The sequence below is a fragment of the Micromys minutus genome (assembly GCF_963924665.1).
Source record: "Micromys minutus genome assembly, chromosome: 7".
In the NCBI taxonomy this organism is placed as follows: domain Eukaryota; kingdom Metazoa; phylum Chordata; class Mammalia; order Rodentia; family Muridae; genus Micromys; species Micromys minutus.
The window spans coordinates 72,385,094-72,407,662 of NC_137976.1; the positions used below are offsets into that span (position 1 = coordinate 72,385,094).

Sequence of the window (22,569 nt, forward strand, 5' to 3'; positions counted from 1 at the left end):
GTTTAAGCAAGGATGATTGAATCACATTTGAAGGGGAAACAAAATAGTCATAAGAGGCAGATGGAGGGAGGGAATTGGGTGTGAGAGAGGATGGGGAGGAGAACAGGGTTAGGGGTTCAGGATCAGGTGTGGGGAAAGACAGGGGAGGGGCCCAGAGGGCCAGAAGAATGAATGGAAATCTGCAGCTGGTGGGGTGGGGGTGGGGCCAGACACCTGGGAGGCGCAATCTGCCCAAGGATTGATGGGGGAGACCTTAGCTGAGACTCTCAGCAGCGCAGATATGGAACCTGAAAAGGTCACCTCCTGTAGCCAGCCAGGAACCCAGTGGAGCAACAGGGACACCAACCCACCCACAAAACTTTCTACCCAAATTATATCCTTTCTGAAACCGCAGAGACGGGGGATGGAGCAGAGACTGAGGGAATGTCCAACCAATGACTGGCCCAGCTCATGGGAAGCACCGATCCCTGACACTATTTTCTTTTTAACTTTTGAGCATTTGTATTTTATATGCCTTGAGGTAGGAACACTTTTGGTAAGTCTTAAATGCCTTGGAGTACATGGGCAGCAACACAGAGAGGTGATAATTAGCAAATTACTTCCGTGAAAAGCCAAATTCTCATTTATTTAACTGTGAGTTTGACAGATGCTAAGTTTTTTCTCAAGTCAAACCCAGAAAAAAAAAATCCAAGAAAATTTAATGTCTCAGGAAAAGCCTTTATGAAATTTATTCTATATATTATAATTCTTAAGACCAAAATGGGACTCTTGCTGTAGGGTGTATTGTAGCTATATTCCAGCACTGGGGAGACAGAGACAGGTTTAGCTTGAGTTTGAGGCCAGCCTAGCCCCTGTGAGCTCCAGGACAGCTTGGGCTACATAGTGAGACTGTCTCAAAACAAACCAAAACAACCCCTCCCCTGCCTTTTTAATAATAAGGTAACTGGCACCCAAGGACTTTTTCCTCCTCATACCTTAACTCTCCTCAGGTCAGCACTGTGCTTGCAAGCACCGTGTCCATAAGCAGAACAGCCCCTCTGGCCTTCGGAAGGCATGTGTCTCGTGCTGGAGATTCTCTGAGGGATGTCAGCAAAAGGCCTAAGTATAAGTGAAACATGACCGGCTTTTCACAGCGCTGCTAGCTACCCATTATGCCATAGCAAACATCCATCCTGAGCTATACTGTATCAAAAACATCTTCCATTTTTAGGTTCTGGGGCTAATTTTTAAACCATTATTCCATTCACATCTAACTATGTTTCAAAAGCTGCACAAAATCATCTAGGCTTTCTTTTTTTACTACTCTTTACTGCATGCTCTGTCTATGTGCATGCATTTGGATAATAAATATTAAATATGGGAGGGATGTATAGAATCCATAAAGTTAAAAATGAAACTAAATTGAACATTTTTTTAAAGTACATGATAGCAGGAGAAATGAAGGACAAAAATAAATCTGAGGTAACAGTAAGTGGCCCAATACCACCAATCTGAAGTTTCTGTGAAGATCCAGTGTTTGGAGATTCAGTAACAAACCATCTGCTCCAACATGGCGCCTGCTGGAGTCGCTGATGACTGAGGGTCAGCTCAGGAGCCACACTCACACGGCTCCTTACAGATCCTTTTCCACACTCGAGTCATGTCTTTCCAAGAAGCCTGGAAAGGCTGCTCTAGGGCGAGGCACAGTCTCCACAGTCCCTGTCATTTTCCTGTTGTGGAGTACACTTTGTAACTGTAGTCTGCCAACCCTGAAGAAATCCAGGTCTGTTCTTCCCTCAGGCTTCAGTCAGCAAATACTTCCTTATGTTCTCTGCACAACATGTAAAATGCATGCCTTGGGAATCATAAAATGAGATAATCCGGCTGGAGAGTGTTACAGTAACGAGAGACCAGTGGACCTTGGGTGGGTGGGAATCAACAGAAGACTCTCTAAACAAGTCCACCTTCTCAGTCCATCTCAACTCCGCTATAGCCTTTGGTTAGCGCTGTCGATGGAAAAGCTGTTGAAGGAGTGGACTTTGTCTGGCCTGCATCCAGTCAGCTCACCATCCATATTAACAACCTGGTCATTCAGCCAATGCTGACCATCCAAGGTTGCCCGATCATCCCTGTCCAGCACGTGCTTATTGTAGACGATTCCGAAGTTGCGCTTCTGATGTCTGTTACTTCCCTATTGATAAATGGTTTTCTATTATGTGGGAAGCCACCGCATCTGCCATTACAAGATGGCACCCAGCCTGAAGGGAGGGTGGCCAGTTTTGAGATAAACAACCTAAGTGCGCATGCACACGTGCCTGTTTTGCTGACTCATGCTGACTCCGAGTATGCTAATTAGGGCGCACAGAATGCACCAATCAGGTGGCGACACAGTCCTCCTAAGCATATATAAGGAGGGCTGGTTTCTGGGCTCGGGGGGTCTTTCACCACTGTAATCAAACCCGCAATAAACGCCTGTAGAAGGATCCTGTTGTGGCGCGTCTTCCTTGCCGGCAAGATAGGCGATCGCTACACTATTAGAAAAGTCTTCATTAAAGACATCTTTTAATCTCCCAAGGACATCTTTTTCACAGAGTTTTTTCACTTCCTGTAGATTGTCCTGAAGCTGTTCATATTTTAATGTTAATTCCATTTCCCCAAGAAGGGCTGCCTAGTTATATGACTCCAACTGAACCTTCCCATTTTAATTAGTAAAATAAAGCAAAGCCAGTGACTGGGCGGGGCGAGGGAGGTGGAGAGGGCTGAGGAGGTCGGAGGACAGAGGGTGAAAGTCGTGGCAACGTGGAGCTTCCCAAGGAGCAGCTAGACCCAGGTGATATTGATTGGTGTTAAATAGCTATGAACATTAAGGATTTTATAGGTCTAATATCTCATATAGAAGGGCAATTTGTATCTTTGTCTACTTGATGTAATCTTGTTGTGTAGAGGGTTTATAAATTGAGAATTAAATATATAAACCTGTATGAAAAGCTATCAGGCTGTAGAGTTGAATTTATGTGGGATTTTGGGGTAGAGAAACAACCCAGGACAGAAGCAGAGAACCAGCAGCAGAAAACCGCCAGGGAAGGGAGTTGTGCAGACAAGTTGGGCTGGTGGCTTGGACCAGGCACCAGAGGTGTGCGGGGCTCCGTATCAGGGTCGGGCCTGAGGAGTGAGACCCCAGGGTCAATAAAGAGATAAACCCTACATTCTTTTTTAATATTTACTGCAACAACTTCCATCCTTTTTCATCTAGGAATCCAGAAAGGCAGGTTGAGAGCTGCTCATCATCCACTGGAACCGCTGGCTGGCTCCTCTTGCCATTTGGTTTTCCACTTTGAGTTCACTGCACACCAAGGGAGCATCCAGTGGACCTTTACAGTAAGGGTGGCCCAGCAGCTTAGAACTAAGAATGTTCTGCTTGAGAGACCCATCCTCCGCCATCTGGAAGTTCTGGGTCTAAGCAGGCTCCTCAGACACAGGCCCATGTACACTACTCACAGATGTGTCTGCGCCAGACACTGACAGCGTCACTCCATCGTCACCGACGGTACTTGTCCCGCTTTCCTGACCCAGAGTCATAAGTGCTCTTTCAGTTTCCAGAGTGCACTTGTCACTAGAAGGATGTTCCATTAGAGGGAGTTCATGAATTTGCTCTGTACACTCCCACTTGGGAGAAGAGGATGACTGGTCCCAAGTGTATGTGGCACTGCCATTCTGCTGGTCAGGGAATGCTTCATACAAACCATGCTCCTTGTCCAGGACAGAGCCTTCTTTAGTGTGGCCATCAGGCAGGTGACAGTTTTTCCCCTTCACCACAGCACTGCTGTCCATGTCTGGAAAGTATGGCTGACAGGGACAAGGGTCTTTAGGTTCTAGGGAAGGGACTGGGCTGCAGTTGCCACCCTCAGTGTTGTGATCCCCGAGGTTCTCTTGATGGTCCCCTGTGACCTTCTGCACCCAGCCTCCCTGGGCTTTTCTCAGCTCACAAACTCTGCTTTTTGTTTTGAAGTGCTGGGATCTGAAAATCCTATACGGAAATCTAATCATGGATAATTTCTCTTACGTCCTAAGAGACACTTAGACTCTTCCATGTTGGTAAAGTTGGAACTTTTTTGAAATCAGGGGTCTCCTGCTCCTGTGGTGCTCTAGCCCTTCGTAGCAGTCATAACAAACTCGCTTTCTGTGTTTGTTCAAGACCACAGTCTTGCCACTGTCGCTTGGACTTTGACTCTCCTCAAACAGTAACTGCCTTCAGAGGGCTTTTCTCTCTGCAGTACTCATGGTCCAAGTTCTTTGCTGAAGGCAGTAATTTTTCTGCTTGGAGTCTCAGGAGACTCCGTGAGGAAGAAATGAAGTGCTTAGTGCCCTTTCTTTTCACTTTGGCGTACAAAGTGCTAACAGTTTGAGTAGCCACTCCAGACTTTTTCTTTGAATAAAGTGGTACATCCTGGATCCATGTTTTCTGGATGTGAAGACCCTTCTTACTACACTGGAAATGCTTCAACTGCCTGTGCCAAACAACTGGCCTTCCCAGCTTAGCTTTCGGAAAGTACAGTTTGGGGGAAAATAGAGTTTCTTAAAGCTTCTGAGCCCCGCATTCCATTTCTCAGAAAAGGCTAAGTGAGTTCCTTTCTTCCATAGAATTTTCCTCTGTTGTTGGTTCCCCCCCCCCCCCATGTATATGAGAACTGGATGTACTACATTCTTTGCTTCCCGCACCCAACCTTCTGTCTGCCTGGAGGAACGCTGCAGGGACAGCTGCGTAGCCCTCACCTACGCCCACGCCCAGAGAAGCCAGGCCAGCGACCCAGGCTCCAGCAGGCTTCCTCCCAGAGGCAGCACAACACCCAGTCCCTGACACCATTAATGATACTCTGTTACACTTGCAGACAAGAGTTCGGCATGACGGTCCTCCGAGAGGCTCCACCCAGCAGCTGACTAAAACAGATGCAGAGACCCACGGCCAAAGATTGGATGAAGCCTGGGGACTCTCATAGAAGAGTTGAGGGAAGGACTGAGGGCCCTGAAGAGGATAGAAACTCCACGGGAAGACCAACAGCCCTTGGAAGTTCCCAGAAACTGAACCACACACCAAAGAGCATGTGTGGGTTGGACTTAGGCCCCCTGCACACGTGCAGCAGGTGTCTTCATGTGGGCCCCCCAACAACTGGGGCGGGGGCTGTCCCTAAGGCTGTTGTATGTCTGTGGAGTCTGCTCCTTTAACTAGGTTGTCTTGTCTTGCCTCAGTGGGAGAGCCCGGCAGAGACTTAATGTTCCAGGTTGGGGTTATACCCAGGGAGGCCCCACCCCCTCAGAGGAGGAGATGGGGGAGGAGCTGTGTGAGAGGGTCTGGGAGGAGGAAGATAATTGAAATGTAAAGTGAATAAGTTAATTAATTTTTAAAAGTGACATGATTATGATATGCATACAAATTAAACTACTAATATGACTATAAACTGTGGCAAAAAAATTACTTTGTATATGGGCTGGATCCCCAGGTGGGACAGTCTCTGGATGGTATTTCCTTCAGTCCCTGCTCCACATTTTGTCTTTCTATTTCTTCCTGGGAGTACTTTGAATCCTGTTCTAAGAAGGACTGAAGCATCCACACTTTGGTCTTCCTTCTTCTTGAGCTTCATGTTATCTGTGAATTGTATCTTGGGTATTCTGAGCTTTCAGGCTAATATCCGCTTATTAGTGAGTGAATACCATCTGTGTTCTTTTGTGATGGTGTTACCTCACTCAGGATTGATGTTTTTTAGTTCCATCCATTTGCCTAAGAATTCCATGAAGTCATTGTTTTTAATAGCTGAGTAATACTTCATTATGTAAATATACCACATTTTCTGTATCTATTCCTCTGTTGAAGGACATCTGAGTTCTTTCCAGCTTCCGGTTATTATAAATAAGGCTGCTATGAACATGGTGGAGCATGTGTCCTTGTTATATGTTGGAGCATCTTTTGGGTATATGCCCAGGAGTGGTATAGCTGGGTCCTTAGGTACTCAATTTTCTGAGGAACCACCAGACTGATTTTCAGAGTGGTTGTACAACCCCACCAGCAGTGGAGGAGTGTTCCTCTTTCTCTGCATCCTCACTAGCATCTGCTGTCACCTGAGTTGAGTTTTCATCTTAATTATTCTGACTGGTGTGAGGTGGAATCTTAGGGTGGTTTTGATTTGCATTTCTCTATGTTGAGCATTTCTTTAGGTGCTTCTCAACCATTAGATTTTCCTCAGTTGAGAATTCTTTCTTTCTTTCAATTTTATTGGATATTCTCTGTATTTACATTTGAAATGTTATACCCTTCCCCTCTCTCCCCCTCCCCACACTCCCTTCCTGCCTTCCCCTCAACTCGCTCCCTCTCCCAATCACCCTCTCCACCTCAGTGCCTCGGCTGGTTGATGATGTTGTTCTTCCCATGAGGTTGCAAACCTTTCAGCTCTTTCAGTCCTTTCTCTAGCTCTTTCATTGGAGTCCCTGTGTTCAGTCTGATATTTAGCTGCAAGCATCCTCATCTGTATCTATATGACTCTGGGAAAGCCTCTGAGGAGAAATCTATATCTGGCTCCTGCCATTAAACCCTTCTCGTCATCAGTTTAGCCCTGTACCCCATTTTTAATAGGATTATTTGATTCTCTAGAGTTTAACTTCTTGAGTTCTTTGTATATATTGGATACTAACCATCTATCAGATGGAGGATCGGTAAAGATCCTTTCCCAATCTATTGGTTGCCAGTTTGTCCTTTTGACAGTGTCCTTTGCCTTGCAGAAGCTTTGCAATTTCTTGAGGTACCATTTGTCTATTCTTGATCTTATGCATAAGCCATTGGTGTTCTGTCCAGGAAATTTTCTCCTGTGCTTATGTGTTCAAGGCTCTTTCCCACTTTCTCTTAGTTTTAGTGTATCTGGTTTTATGTGGAGGTCCTTGATCCACTTGGACTTGAGCTTTGTACAAGGAGATAAGAAAGAATCAATTTGCATTCTTCTACATGCTGACTACCAGTTGAACCAACACCATTTGTTGAAAATGCTATCTTTTTTCCACTGGATGGTTTTATCTCCTTTGTCAAAGGTCAAGTGACCATAGGTGTGTGGGTTCATTTCTGGGTCTTCAATTCTATTCCATTGACCTACCTTCCTGTCTCTGTACCAATACCATAAAGTTTTTTTTATTATTGCATAATACAGCTTGAGGTCAGGGATGGTGATTCTGCCTGAAGTTCTTTTATTGTTGAGAATAGTTTTCACTATCGTGTATGTGTGTGTGTATGTGTGTGTGTGTGTGTGTGTGTGTTGTTATTCCAAATGAATTTGCAAATTGCTCTTTCTAACTTTATTAAGAATTGAGTTGGAATTTTGATGGGGATTGCATTGAATCTGTAAATTGCTTTCAGCAAGATGACCATTTTTACTATATTAATCCTGCCAGTCGATGAGCATGGGAGATCTTTGTTGCAATATCCTCTTCAACCCAAATAAACCCATTTAAGGAATACACGACTCAGTAATTAGGAAGACAAGCTGCCTTTTATTTTGGGCAGATTTACCACTACACTCTATTCCCCTCCTAGGAGATCCCTTATCACTTGCTGTTAACAGTCCTCCTGTTCCTCCTGTTCCTTCCTCTCCTTCCCTCCTCTGACTCCTCCTCTTCCATTTTACTCCTTGACTCCTCCCCTTCCTTTTCCTCTTCTTTTTCCCACCTCCTCTCCCTGTCCAATCATGTATTGACTTAACATAAATCTACAGAACTTTTCATCTTCTGAGATCTTCTATTTCTTTCTTCAGAGACTTGAAGTTCTTATCATATAGATCTTTCACTTGCTTGATTAGAATCACACCAAGGCATTCTATATTGTTTGTGACTATTGTGAAGGGTGTTGTTTCCCTAATTTCTTTCTCAGCCTGTTAATTTTTTGAGTAGATAAAGGCTACTGATTTGTTTGAGTTAATTTTATATCCAACCTCTTTGCTGAAGCTGTTTATCAACTGTAGGAGTTCTCTGGTGGAATTTTTGGAGTCACTCGAGTATACAATCACATCATCTGCAGATAGTGATATTTTGACTACTGAAAGCTTCATGGGCTGCAGAGAAAACAATAAACTCTTCAGTATATGGGTGAATCATTCTGTAAATGTCCACTAGGTGCCTATGTTTTATGATTTATTTAATTCCAGCATTTGGCTGTTTAGTTTTTGTCTGGAGACCTGTCTTGGTGAAAGTGGGGTATTGAAGTCATCTACATTATTGTGTAAAGGTCAATCAATAAGTGGTAGTAATGTTTCTTTTATAACTTCGGATTCCTTGTGTTTGGTACAATTCCTCTTGGTGGATTTTTCCTTTGATGAGTATGTAGTGTTTTTCCCTATTTCTTCTGATTAGTTTAGAGTTGGAAGTCTTGTCAGATATTAAAATGGCTACACCTGCTTGCTTCTTAGGTCCATTTACTTGGAATATATTTTCCATTCTTTTACCCTAGGTGAACATATAGAATAATGAAAGTAGAGCCATATTTATCACCTGTAAAAACTCAGCTCTAAACAGATCAACGATCTCAATGTAAGAATCTGATGGCATAAACTGATAGAAGAGAAAGCAAGGAATCCTGTTGATGTCCTTGCACAGGAGGGGACTTGCTGAGCAGGACAACACTGGCACAGCACTAAGACAACAATAAATGAAACCCCAGGAGGCTGAAAAACCTCTGTGCAGCTAAGGACACCATCATTTGGGTAAAGCCGCGCTCTACCAAATGAAGAAAAACCTTTGCCAATTACACATCTGATAGAGAATTGGTGGGTAGAAAATACAAAGCACTCAATAAAACATCAGGAAGAAAAATAACACAAGTTTAAAATGGAGGGTAGAATTAACCAGAGAGCTCTTCTAAGATGAAACATGAATGTCTAGAAAACACTTTTAAAATATCCTACATCTTTAGTCGTCAGGGAAATGCAAATCAAAACTACTTTGAGATTTCATCTTTCATCATTCAGAATGGCCAAGAAAAAAGCAACGAATGATTGCCCATGCTGGTGTGAATGTGGAGAGGAAGTTGCATATTCACTGTTGGTAGGAGAGTGAACTGATACAGGCCCTGTGGAAACCAGGGTGGTGGGTGAACTAGCGCTCCTTAAAAATCTGAAATAGATCTAACACAAAATCCAGCTACATCACTCTTAGGCAAATACCCACAGGATTCTACATCTTCCTATAGAGGCACCTGCTCTCATGCTGATTGCTGCTTTATTCCTAACAGCCAGACACTGGAAAAGGACAAGTGCTCATCAACGGATGAGTGCATAATAAAAACGGTTTATGGTTTCATAATAAAATATTATGTGGCTGTTTAAAAATAACATTTTCAAGTCTCCAGATGGAGCTATGAACAATCCTCCAGAGTGAGATTAACTAGACACCAAAAGACAAATATTGCATGCTTTTTTTTCTTATATGTAGATATGAGCTTTCAATCTTTAGATCTGTGTGTTTTATTTAAAATAGGCGTGGGAAACTAGGCAGCTAGTAAGTGACCATCGGGGAGAAGGTTCAAAAAGAAATGGGTGAGTTTATGAATGTCTTAATTAGCCTAATTAAGAACCAGCAATATATGCATGCATAATAAAAACTCACTATATAATAAAATATACTAGAAAATAATTTTAAAATAAATGTTAAAGTAGATTAATGGTTATTTTTTATTTTTGGTTCCAGGCCAGGCTATGGAGCAGGAGAATGAGTTAAAGAACGGCAATAAGACCCTGAGCGCTGGGAACATTGATGATACCTTACAGTGCTCCTCAGAGGCAGTTAAACTAGAACCATGTGCTCTATAGCAATCACTCTGCAGCCTACACCAAGAAAGATTACCAGAAGGCCTATGAGGATGGCTGCAAGACTGTTGACCTGAAGCCTGACTGCAGCAAGGGTTATTCAAGAAAAGCAGCAGCCCTTGCATTCCTAAACTGGTTTGAAGAAGCCAAATGAACCTATGAAGAAGGTTTCAAACATGAAGCAAATAATCCCCAGCTTAAGGAGGGCTTGTAGAACATGGAGGCCAGGCTGGCAGAGAGGAAAGTCATGAATCCTTTCAACTTGCCTAATCTGTACCCGAGGTTGGAGAATGATCCCAAGACAAGGACACTGGTCAGTGACCGCACCTACAGGAAACTTACAGAGCAGCTGCAGAACAAGACTTCAGACCTGGGCACGAAACTACAAGATCCCCGGGTCACAACTACTCTCAGTGTCCTCCTTGGGGTTGATCTGGGCAGTACGGATGAAGAGGAAGAAGAAACAACACCCCCACTCCACCTCCTTCCAAAAAGGAGGCCAAGCCAGAACCAATGGAAGAAGATCTTCCAGAGAATTAGAAACAGGCACTGAAAGAAAAGGAGTTGGGAAATTATGCCTACAGGAAGAAAGATTTTGACAAGGCCCTGAAGCAGTCTGACAGGGCCAAGGAGCTGGACCCTACCAACATGACTTACATGACTAACCACACGGCTGAGCACTGAGAATGACAACTGCAACAAATGCTGGGAGCTCTGTGAGAAGGCCATGGAAGTGAGCAGAGAGAACCGAGAGGACTACCAGGAGATCACCAAAGCTTATGCCTTGAATTGGCAATTCCTATTTCAAAGAAGAAAGATACAAGGATGCTATCCATTTCTGCAACAAGTCTCTGGCAGAACACCAAACCCCAAAAAGTGCCAGCAGGCAGAGAAAATTCTGAAGAAACAAGAACAACTAGCTTATATCAACTCTGATTTGGCTTTGGAGGAGGAAAACAAGGGCAATGGGTGCTTCTAGAAAGGGGACTACCCCCAGAACATGAAACACCATACAGAAGCCATTAAAAGGAACCCAAGAGATGCCAAACCGTACAGCAACACCTGCTACACCAAGCTCCTGGAGTTTCACTGACACTCAAGGACTGTAAAGAGGGCATCCAGCTAGAGCCCACCCTCATCAAAGTTATACACAGAAAGCAGCTGCTCTGGAAGCCATGAAGGACTCCAGCTGTGAGGAAGCAGCCGTGGCTACCAACGCTGTATGACGGCACGCTACAACAGACATGGCAGCCCTGAGGATGTGAAGCACTGGACCACGGCTGACCCTGAGGTGCAGCAGGTAATGAGTGACCCAGCCATGAGGCTCATCCTGGAGCAGATGCAAAAGGACCTCCAGGTTCTGAGCAAACACTTAGAGAACTGTTATAGCACAGAAGATGCAGAGGCTGATGGCTGAGGGTCTGATCGCAAGTCAGTGATAACTTGCTTTTCCCCTCCCCCACCCCTTTGCCAATGAAGAAAGGTAAGCTGAAACAGTGCTAAACAGCACTAAGCAGAGGGAGAAGAAAGGCTTATTTTTATATGTATACATGCCTACAAGAAAGACAGAATCATCCAGTGCCACCAGCACACACACATGGTCTCTTCGTTACTGCCCTCAATTTCAAGTGTTCTTCCCTGCCCACTCCCAGCCTCCCCGTCACTGTCTCGGCAGCTTCTCTATAGTTATTTTTTATTTGGGGCAGTGGGTAAATACAGGGAGGGGAGGGTATTCTTCCTAACCTAGGGTACCAGTTGTCTTTACTTGTTCTTACCCACATCCCTCCTCAATAAAACAAGCCAGTCAAACATGGCTTAAAAAAAAAAAAAAAAAAAAAAAGGCCAGCTAGCTCAGTTGGTAGAGCATGAGACTTATTAATCTCAGGGTCGCGGGTTTGGGCCCCACATTGGGCCCCATCTATAGTGTGTAGTTATAAATCAAACAATCCATGCTATGGCCAGCTAGGCACCTGCAACTGGAGTCTCACCTGTCCCCATGGTTCCTGTGGGTAGCTTGCTGCCAGGCTTCCCGCACTTCCCAGGCCACCCACACCCTGTGGCTAGCCTTCAGAAAACCAGCTATTGCTAGCTCGGATCTCCTTAGCCCCATAATATGATAGCACCAGAGACTTGCAATATATCAGTCAGATTTATAATGGTAAATTTCCAATCCCAAAATGCCCATGCAAAAAACACAAAATTCACTTGCTATAAATTCAGGCTACATACCTAGATCTGGCAAATGTACCCTACATTACTCTTTTATTCCACTTAAGAAATCTTAACCTACTTGCAGACTTGTCCAGACCATCTGGTTCTAGGTTGTTTTCCTTTTCCTCTCTCTAGCTCTCTGTCTCTCTGTCTCTCTCTCTCTCTGTCTCTCTGTCTCTCTCTCTCTCTCTCTCTCTCTCTCTCTCTCTCTCTCTCTCTCTCTCTCTTTCCCCCCCTAAAACTTTCAGCTCCATCTTTTCCTTCCACTGTGCCATCACAGGCTCTAGCCTTATCTGACCAATTGAAATTTCATTTGAATACATGCACCCCTTCTGAGGGAGCAGAAAATAAAACAGACATCAATTTACAACAGAAAGGACTCCGTGTCAAAGTTTTCCCTTATCACCTCCCCCCACATTCCCTCCAGTCCTCATGCCCCAGGCTGAGAATCAGAATAGGCAGAGTAAGAACTGAAGGCTTGAAGACTTGGTGAAAGCACAACCTAACTGCAGCAGGAGCCTGCAGGATGTTAGAGATGATGTCATGGAATAACCGCCAAGAACAGCAGCATCTGTGGAACAGACTCCAGTGGAATTGTTACCATAGTCTACAGTTCCCCATCTGAGATGAACAGACATCTGTTCACATTTCACCAGGAAAAGGCACACTACTGCTGGCCACCCTGGTAACCTCCAGACTTAAATTAATCAGAGCTGAGGATAGTGAAGAAAGGGGGCAAAGATAAACCAAGCTGCAACACACAGGACCAGCAACAACCAGGACAGATGGGCTCCGTTAAAGGTGATGTCTTGGATTGTGTTCCAACCCCACCTCTGTTCTTGACCCAAATGCAACCTGAGCCACTTCCTACAGTCTCTATGCCTTGAGCCCCCAGGCTACAGTAGAAATAAAAGGCCTTATCTCGGGAGGCTGGAGTTCCATCCTGAAAGGAAAAGGGACTTGAGGGAAGACAAAAATCTTGATGACCACATTTGTTGTGAGTTGTAGCGGGAGTTTTTAACTACACTTCTTTGTGCTCCCAGTGGATTGCATGTTTCTAGCCACCTACCCAGGAACTCTTGGGAATTGTGCGCGTGCGCACATGCGAGCGAGCGCACAAGCGAGCACACACACACACACATACGCCTGGGGCAACAGGCTCCAAAGAATATCCTGGTTCTCGGCTGAGATAAGTGAAGTCCCAGGAACATAAGGTGAGATGGTAGGCACTTCCTAGTTTCCCGAGAAACCAGGCCCCTCCAGGAAGCCCACACCCACCCTGTGATGTAGACCCCAGCCAGATCAGCCACGCCCCAAGTCCCTCCTCCGCAGGTGAAGATGTGAGGTGGCTCGGGACAGAAGCAGGACCCCACCCCCACATATGTAAACAGGGTCTTCCCAAGCCCGCTGGCCAAGCCAATAGGAAACATCTGTTGTCAGACTCTGAACCATCTCAAAAACTAATAGGAGGACTGTCCAAAAGTAAAAGTGTGCAAGAATCATTCTGTCGTCTGAGAGCTTCTGTCATAAGAGCTTTTAACACCGACATCAGGGAAGAGATCTCCTCTCCCGAAGCTTCCTACACCCTGCACCAGAGCCACTCCAGTCACTGACCAGAGCTCTCTGTGTGGGGCCACGGCCCAAAGTGTCTCTATCCTCTCTCTCTCTCTCTCTCTCTCTCTCTCTCTCTCTCTCTCTCTCTCTCTCTCTCTCTCTCTCTCTCTCTCTCTCTCTCTCTCTCTCTCTCTCTCACACACACACACACACACACCAGTTAATTTTAAATTGCCTTTGTACCTCAAAGGCTGGAAACCCCTAAACCTTCCCCTGCTACCCCAGGCCCAATTGGGGAAGTGGCCAGTGACTACACATCCACATTCTCGCATGGCTGGTTGTCTTTTTCTCCTGCAGCACCTGCATCTATTCATCTCCCACCGCTTCCTGGTGATCTCCCTTCTCTCTCCCCGGTATCCTAGATGCAAAACTCTAGGGTCATGCCCCGTGCCCTGCCATTGGCCATTTGGGGACCAAGACCCAAACCAATTGGGAACAGGAACCTTTAGTGTTTGGACCCGAAGAATCCCAATTGAATCAAAGCATTAGAATCAATCTCCAACAGTGAATGACTGTTCACCAACTCAAGAAACTGCCATCTTGGGGCATTCAGCTGTACCCCACTATAAAAAATCATCTCAGCTGGGTTTGTTGATGGTTTATACCCCCAAATGGAGGGATAAAGTGGGGCACAAGATTTCTTATCTGAGTATCAAGATCTTTCCTTCAATCTGTTAAATACATTTCTACCTTAATTAATGAGTGTATGGAAAGACCCTCACCCTTCTGGGTAAGGGTTTTCAGGTGCAGCCTGTTAGGAGAGAAGGGCACCCACATCCAGGTAAGTCACTCCTCACCTAGGCTCTGTAAGGAAGGAAAGACACTCATTGGTTTCCCAGAATGAACTTTGGTGGAATCATGCCTTCACTTGTCGTTAGGACCTTAGGAGGAGGGGCACGTGCTGCATATATCTCCCTAGGAAAAAAATTTAGTAATAACACTTTTCTTAGAGAATACACGGATTGGGAACTCTCCTCTGGGTTGGTGTCTTAGTTAAGGTTTTACTGCTGTAAACAGACACTATGAACAAGACAAGTCTTATGAAAGACATTTTGTTGGGGCTGGCTTACAGATTCAGAGGTTCTGTCCATTATTATCAAGGTAGGAACATAGCAGCATCCAGGCAGGCACGGTGCAGGAGGAGCTGAGAGGTCTATATCTTCATCTGAAGGCTGCTAGTGGAAGACTGACTTCCAGGCAGCTAGGGTGAGGGTCTTAAAGCTCACACCCACAGTGACACACCTACTCCAACAAGGCCACACCTTCTATCTAATCATGTGACTCCCTGGGCCAAGCACATACAAACCATCACAGTTAGTTTCCCACTGGTTTCCAGGACTCCCGAACTCTGAATCCTTGGCCAGGCAGTGTTGAGAAAGACAAGACTCTCTTGTGGGTGATAAGATATTTATTGAGTGCTAGGTTCAGGAAAGATGGTGGGATGGTTAATAGCAAAAAAAAAAAAAAAAATCTGTCATCAGATCTGGGCTCCTGAGGCTTCACGGAGGAAGGATCATGGTCTAAGAACACTCAGCAGGTGACACACTCTTCTCCACAGTGTTTCCTTCATGAGTGACCTGGCAGCTGTATCTACTGTGAGGCATCCACTGGTCAGATAGCAGGGTCAGGTAGCTGCTGGCCATGTACTTGTTGTTGGTCTGTTTGGAGGGTTGGGTTGTCTCTACACCCTGAGTGATGGGGATCCCGTCTACCTTCCAGTCCACCACCAAAGCACCTGGGTAGAATTCGCTCACCAGACACACTAGTGTGGCCTTGTCAGCCTGGAGATTCTTTAAGGGAGGCAGGAACAGAGTGACCAAGGGGTCAGACTTGGGCTGACCTGCATAGACAGAGGAGGGCATAAGAGTTGGCATAGGAAAGCCCAAGTGATAGGGTAGCATCCTTCTCTTATCAGGAGCTCTGTGTCCATTCATTATAACATCAGAGTGTGCCATCCAGGGATGCTTCCTTCTTCTCCTCTGCCCACTAGAGTCCTCTGGAGAACAAACAGCCTGGCACCCCAAGTTCCTCTTCCAGGTGAAATGACCCAGCCCCAGTCTCTTGCAATCTTGGTTTCCCCATGAAGACTAAGGCCAGCTGTACTCTCTAGCCACTCGTAGCTAGTATCTGAATTGGGATCTGACCCTGGCCTCCTGGGGGTTGTGGGGGGGGGGCATCTCCCCAACCCTCATTGCTTCTCCAATGAGAATTGTCACTCATTTATTCTGCAAGACTGACCCCGGGGAGTTGGTCTTGAGGTGTGCCTGCTGTATAACAGCTTCAAGGCCCGTGCTCCAGATTCGATTCAGTTAGCTCACCAAGGATTAGATTCCATCCTGAAAAACCCTAGGAACTCCTCTAAGGACCTGACGCTTTGCCCACAGTTAGCACAAGACCTACACTGGCTACGTTCCTGAGGCTCTGTCCCCCAGACTAAGATGGATAGCAAACCCCTGGCCACCCAGGAAGTCCCTGGTGACTGCTGATTTCACTTGGCACCATTTGTTCAGACAAGCTAGACAACAGGCTCCATGTCTGAGAGACCCCAGGAACAACAGACAGTCTACATTTCTTTTCCTAGTAATCATCCTGGGAAGACTTGGTCCTAGTTACCTGGTCACTCTGAGCCTTTTCTGTGTCTTTATGACCTCATGGGCCAGCAGAAGATTAGACTGAGCCAGATTCCTCTCTCAGCCTCTGTGGTTTTCTATCTAGGGTGACCTGAATCTTTGAAGGCGGGGTTCATGGCACCAGCCTATCCCTTCACCTACTATGTGGCCTTCTTAGTCTGAATGGGCATCTGGGTCTTAGCTTAGATGCTGAGGTGTAGTGGGCTCTATGACCTGAAAACATCATTCACTAATCCCTTTTTTGGCATCTGCCTCAGAAGACTAGATAAAGCTATTGGGGCCTTCCTGTGGTTTACCTGAGAACTACTGTCTTTCCCTCAGTCACAGAAAAATGTACAGTTCAGACTACAAGACTAGAAAAGGCAGATAGGAAGAACTCCCCAGAGCAAAAATGGACTTTCATAAGACAAATGAATTATGAGACCATGAGAACCACTTACCTAGGATTGTGAGCTGGGTCCCACCACCAAAGACATACCACAACTGGGACTTAGATGGAAGCCTATGAGGCCAGCACCTGGGACCTGCTCCCTGTGGAATGATCTGGAACAGAAACCTGTTGGGTGAGTTAGGCACAGGACTTCAGGAAATGAACAATATCCTTGGCAAAAACAAAAATAGATGAGCAGCCAGTATCCCAACAAGTCCATCTATCCATCCCTACTTCCATCTCTGAATTTTTCAGTGTTGACAGCAACACCAAGTCCAGCAGATTCTCAGAAAATTCCTGGATGGTGCATCTTCTCTGGTGAGTGTGGTGGGACCAGGAATCTGTGGTGTGTATTTGTATGTGCTCATCTGTGTGCATGTATGCATACAAGCATTCGTGCATGCATGCATCAGTTCCTCCTGGTCCTGTATTTTCTCCCAGGACCCATGTACACTACATTGTGAGGATTCTTTTGTTTTCATTTCTATCATGAGGCTACTATATAGACCAGGCTGGTCACAAAGGTCTGTCTGCCTCTGCCTTCCAACTTCTGGGTGTGCCACCACACCAAACCTTATTTTTGTTCTATTTATCTCAGTAAAAACATGTGATCGTATCTTGATAGTGGATGCCGAGAGTCTGAACCAGGTCCTTGTGCTTGGCTGGTCTTCTTGGCTGGGTGATCTCCATGGCCCCAAGACACTTGGGATATTTAATGGATGTTTTGATAATTACCTAAGAATAAACTTCTAGAACTGCAACTACTTGACTAAGACAAACACACACAATTAATTCTAAATGAATTAGAACCATGACATGCTAAAATAATCTGGTACCAGAGTCTTTTTTTTTAATTATTGTTTTTAAATAAGTAATTTATTTTATGTATGTGAGCTACACTGTAGCTCTTCAGACACGCTGGAAGAGGGCATTGTATCCTATTAAAGATGGTTGTGAGCCACCATGTGGTTGCTGGGAATTGAACTCAGGACCTCTAGAAGAGCAGTGCGTGCTCTTAACCACTGAGCCATCGCTCCAACCCGGTACCAGAGTCTTAATTCCAGCTACTAAAGAGGACCTGGGAAGGAGGAAGGATCTAGGAAAGATATAGAAAGTTCAAATCTTGCATAGGCTACAGAGAGTAAGATTAGCCTAGGCAACCTCGAAAGACCTCTTCCCAAAATAAATGGAAAAGGGGGGTGGGCTATGGATGTGGCTAATTGGTAGAACACCGCCCTTGCATGAGCGAGGTACTAAGTTTAAGCTTGCATTTGCCCAGCCCCTTCCCCTTAGGCAGAGCCCTCCTTCTCACACCTATGGCCTCAATGGCCACCTTCCTTCCCAGTTGACCCATTCCAGCCTCCAGTCTGTAGACCCACACACATACATTCCCCCACAAGCAAGTCCCTTACCTGCCTGGAAGGGTCCACAGGCTAGGCCTGCTGTTTCCCACTGAAGCTCCAGGGCCCATAGCTCTGCTCCTTTGTGCTGAGCTTGGGGAAAGTATATGGTGGACACCATCCACTAGGCCCAACAGCAGCAACAGAAGGACAACTTCATACTGCCTGGGGATAGTGCCCATTGCCTGTCCTGCGCTGAGCCTCATTGACCCACAAGTTCAAAGTCAACTCTGGCTCCGCTTGCAATGTAGATCTCCTGGTGAAAGGATTGTTCCTCTTCTTATGGTCAGAAGCTATTCCAGTACAAACGGATCTGTGTAGCCAAACCCCAGGTTGTCTCTGGTTTCCAACACCAGCAAGCACACTCCAGTGCCCATGGTCACCATCTGTGGAGGTCTCTCCCAAAGGGACATCTGCAAACTACCGGGCTGTGGTTAGGATGCAAGCTCAACTGTTTTAACTCACAGCTGCCTAACGCCATCCCTGGAGCTGTGGGCAGCTCCACCTGACCGATATCCAGATCCCTTAGGGCCTCTGGGTCTGTGGAGCAGATCCCCAGGGCTTAGAGGGGCCACAGAGAGCAACTGAACACCTGCCCCATGGAACAAGAGTCTCTAAAGGCTTAATGCCAGAGATGTAAGGTACAGCTGTAGCTAATGTAGGGCCAGCAGTATCCTGAAAGCAGAAGTTTAGGTTCAGCAAAAAGCTGAACTGATCCAGGAAAGATGATGAAGTAATTAAAATGGTGTTTGGTGCACCACGTTCAGTACCTGTAGGTCTCATATCACGAACTAAGACACCCCGAATCTTTGTAGGTAACACCCATATCTTTAAAAGTGGAACTGATAAACATTATCCACTCACCATGCCAACTAACTGCAATTCCAGCACTGAAGCTGAGACAGGAGCACAGTGAGTTCAAGGCCAGCCTGTGGCATGTAACAAGATCTTGTCTCAAAAAAGCAACATACAAAGAAAGTGGATAGAAATTGGTTAGGGGCATATTAATATGCTCTTTGGATACCCCTTATGCATTTTGAAATAACTCACCATCTTATTTGCTTTTCTGTGTGATCAAAACGTACAAAGTCTATCCTCATCACTGTTTTCCATGACCTATAGGCTTCTTATGCAATGGAAGAACTTCAGAACTTCTCTGTACAATCTTCCTCCAAGCCATTGAGCTTCCCCAGCTGTGGAAGCCTTCACTTGGCCACCCAAGACTTCCCAGTCATCCAGACAGCCACACTGTGGAAGGCTGGGACAGGCTGGGACAGTCCCACAGAGATCATGAGGGCCACAGTGTGTAGATTTATATTAAGTCAATACATGATTGGACAGGGAGAGGAGGTGGGAAGAAGGAGAGGAAACGGAAGGGGAGGAGTCAGAGGAGGGAAGGAACAGGAACAGGAGGACTGTTAACAGCAAGTGATAAGGGATCTCCTAGGAGGGGAATAGAGAATGTAGCAGTAAATCTGTCCAAAATAGGCACTTGTTTTCCTAATTACTGAGTTGTATTTTCTATGAATGGGTTTATTTGGGTTGAAGAGGATATTGCAACAAATTGGCGATTTGGGTTGAAAAGGATATTCAACAACAGTGAAGTCAGGCTCCAAGGACTGATGAGATTCTACTTGGACCTCTGTGTTCCACAGACACTAACTGGAAACCCTGAGGGACTAGCATTGCGTCTTGGAGTGTTCATGGTCCATCAGGACAAGTACAGAGTAGCAGGCTATCGATAGTGGAACGACGGGATGAATTTACTTGTGAAGAAGCTTTATTAGAGTGATTTACAGGCAGTGGTCCTGTTACTCCAACAGTCACTGTCTCCTGAGAACCCAGCGCTGTCCACTCCACAGAGCTGGGCATCTCACTGGTTCCTCAGCACTGAAGAAGTTAGTTCCAACACAGACAGAATGCCTCTATAGCGGGATAGATGGACCTGCCAGGGGGAGCGTAGCACACATGGGAAAAGCAAAGCTTTCTTCTTCCATGTTTTCTGTGGACCCAGGTGTGGCCTAGCTTTAGGTCCTCTGACCCCTCAGGTGATCGGATTTAAATTATCATTTTCCTACTTCAAATGATCCAATCAAAAAAAAAAAAAAAGTAGTTGCACATGCCTTTTTTAAGAGATAGGCAGATCTCTGCATTCAAGGCCAGCCTGGTCTACAGAACAAGTTCCAAGACAGCCAGGGTTGCACAGAGAAACCCTGTCTCAAAAACTCTAAATAAAATAAAATAAAAATATTATTTAAAAAAGAATTATTTCTTGTAGATATATCTATATCATGTGTGTGTGTGTGTGTGTGTGTGTGTGCTTTTGTTTTTTAAATGCTGGCTGCCACATCACTCCCCTACACAGAGGTTCATGCATCTCGCTAACCCTGGGGCCTTCACTGCGATCTGGCGCTATCTGGAACTGTCACCATTCACAGTGGAGAGCATGTGCTGTGTACTGCATCTGGTAGCAGAGGCCACAGCCACAATGAACCGGTAGCCTCATGACGAAGATCTGTCTGTCCATCCCAAAACATCACCAGTAACAATGAGGGGAGCCTGTTCTCCCCCAAGGTAGAGGCCCAGTGATGCCATCTGCCGGGCTCTGTGACTGTAGAGATGACAACAGGAGACCCTGTCCTTTGCAAGAAGGTCCTCCTCCAAGATGTTTTTATCATCCATTTGCCCTGTGATCTTAACAACAGGGATCAGGCAAATGCTCTGCCTCAGTGACGGTACCTGGCCAAACTGAGCATGACTACTCAGGTTTCAGGGACCTTTGACCTAGCCAGGTCTTAAATTGGTTCTAAGTTCACAAACCAGCCAAGCCAAACTCAGTAAAAACAGCTTTAATTCTACAGTGCAGCTTCCGATGGGTTGTATCATAGCAACACTACAATACAAGGAAACGCTGGATGGCCGCATCTCCGAGTGCTCTACCGCTCCTTCCCAAACCAGCCTAGCCGAGCAAAGCAAACTCCGTCTTCAGTTCAGGGTCTGAACGTCTCTAGAGCCTAAGTTCCCCAATCTGTATGCTACTTTTCCCCTTCCCACTCCCTCTCCATCTTCTCCTGTTCCCGGTCCCGGAGCCCCACGGCGCAGTAATACACAGCCTCGTCCTCAGGCTGCAGGTCAGAGATGCTCAAATACCCCAGGTTCCCGGCCGTATCTTTGGATCCAGAGAAGCGAGCAGGGATCTTGGGACCCTGGTGCTTGTCTGAGTGTGAGAAGTATCTCAGCAGGAACCTGGGAGGGTGGCCCGGCCTCTGCTGGTACCAGTAAATGCTGTAAATGCCAATGTTATGGTTGCTGCTCAGGGTGCAGGAGAGGCGGATGGTGGTTCCCAGGGAGGAAGAGGCTGCCGGTGGCTGGTGCAGCATGGGCTGAGGGCCACAACCTGAGAAGACAGAAGCAGGTCCATCCCTGGGGCAGAGCAAGGCAAGAGGAGGGGCAAGGAGGCTCCGGGCCCCAAGAGTTCCCTTACCTGTGAGGTGGGTCAGCAGTAGGAGCAGGACAGACATCCAGGCCATGGCTCCCGACCTACAGCACCCTGCCCCCTACAGCCGCTGCTCCTGGGCCCTGACCAGCTGGGGAGCACTCTCCTCCCTGCTCTGAGGAGAGTCACTGCACCCTGGTTCCTGCTCACCACCCTCCCAGGCTTTCTGGGCTCTGCATCGCCACTGACCAGAATGGTTTCATGGTAGCCTTTGTGGCTCTGGGTTTGACCCAGGGAAGCATTCTGGGAGGAAGCACCTGCTAGAAAGTCATGGGCCAGAACCCAGGAGCTAGATGGTGGGCTCATCTCCCTGAGGGGGAGTGACCTCAACTCCCCGAGAGGCTGAGCCCTACAGAAGCAGGTTTGTAGTTCATGTTCAAATGGCTGGTGAATGGGACAAGAGTTCTCTCCTTAAACCTAAGCCTCATATTAAACCCCAAAATGTGTGTGTGGGAGCAGTCACTGGACCTCTTTAGAGATTTATGAGCAGACTGAATAAATCTTCTTTTTAGTATTATTTCTCTTTTTTTAACTACATTTTTATTTTCATGTCTCTTGTGTGCACGTAGCCAGCTTGGCAGCCACTATCTTTACCCGCTGAGCCACCTTACAGGTTCTTACTCGTCTCTTTGATGATTTAAGGATGTGTGCCCAACCCTAGTTTGGTGGTGATGTGAGCCTGTCTTGGTAACAAAAGGATGGCTTAAAACCAGAAGTGTGAGGCCAGCCTTGGTCCACAGTGAGTTCCGGAACAGCCTTGGCCACACGATGAGGCAATTTGAAAATAAATAAATAAAAATAATTTTTTTAAGACAGGGTCTCTGTTACTCTGGCTAGCTTATTCTGAAACTCACTATGCAGATGAAGCTGGCCTCAAACTCGCTGAAATCTGCCTTTCTCTGCCTCCCAAGCGCTGAGATTAAAGATGGGAGCCACCACACCAGGCTATTTAAAACGATATGCTATTAAAGTC

The 22,569-nt window shown here is 46.1% G+C and overlaps 2 protein-coding genes and 2 pseudogenes across 4 annotated transcripts; 1 reads left to right on the forward strand and 3 right to left on the reverse strand.

Moving 5' to 3' along the window:
- Window positions 1–1,587: 1,587 nt before the first annotated feature.
- LOC308422934 (sentrin-specific protease 5-like) lies at window positions 1,588–4,656 on the reverse strand (annotated as a pseudogene). The gene is made up of 3 exons: window positions 3,204–4,656; window positions 2,510–2,584; window positions 1,588–2,188 (listed from the first exon to the last, which is right to left on the reverse strand). The product of its transcript is annotated as a sentrin-specific protease 5-like (transcript).
- Window positions 4,657–9,695: 5,039 nt separating this feature from the next.
- Window positions 9,696–11,254, forward strand: LOC308422935 (stress-induced-phosphoprotein 1-like; annotated as a pseudogene). The gene has a single exon. The product of its transcript is annotated as a stress-induced-phosphoprotein 1-like (transcript).
- A 3,906-nt stretch (window positions 11,255–15,160) lies between these two features.
- Window positions 15,161–18,282, reverse strand: IGLL5 (immunoglobulin lambda like polypeptide 5; the record flags this gene model as incomplete). The annotated part of the gene is made up of 3 exons (XM_080919543.1): window positions 15,161–15,480; window positions 16,711–16,826; window positions 18,113–18,282. 3 exons carry the CDS (start codon window positions 18,280–18,282, stop codon window positions 15,161–15,163), a joined length of 606 nt encoding a protein of 201 aa, XP_080775669.1.
- A 2,853-nt stretch (window positions 18,283–21,135) lies between these two features.
- LOC308422470 (immunoglobulin omega chain) lies at window positions 21,136–21,630 on the reverse strand (the record flags this gene model as incomplete). The annotated part of the gene is made up of 2 exons (XM_080919076.1): window positions 21,136–21,497; window positions 21,585–21,630. The coding sequence occupies 2 exons, from the start codon at window positions 21,628–21,630 to the stop codon at window positions 21,136–21,138; spliced, it is 408 nt and encodes a 135-aa protein (XP_080775202.1).
- Between the last annotated feature and the right edge of the window lie 939 nt (window positions 21,631–22,569).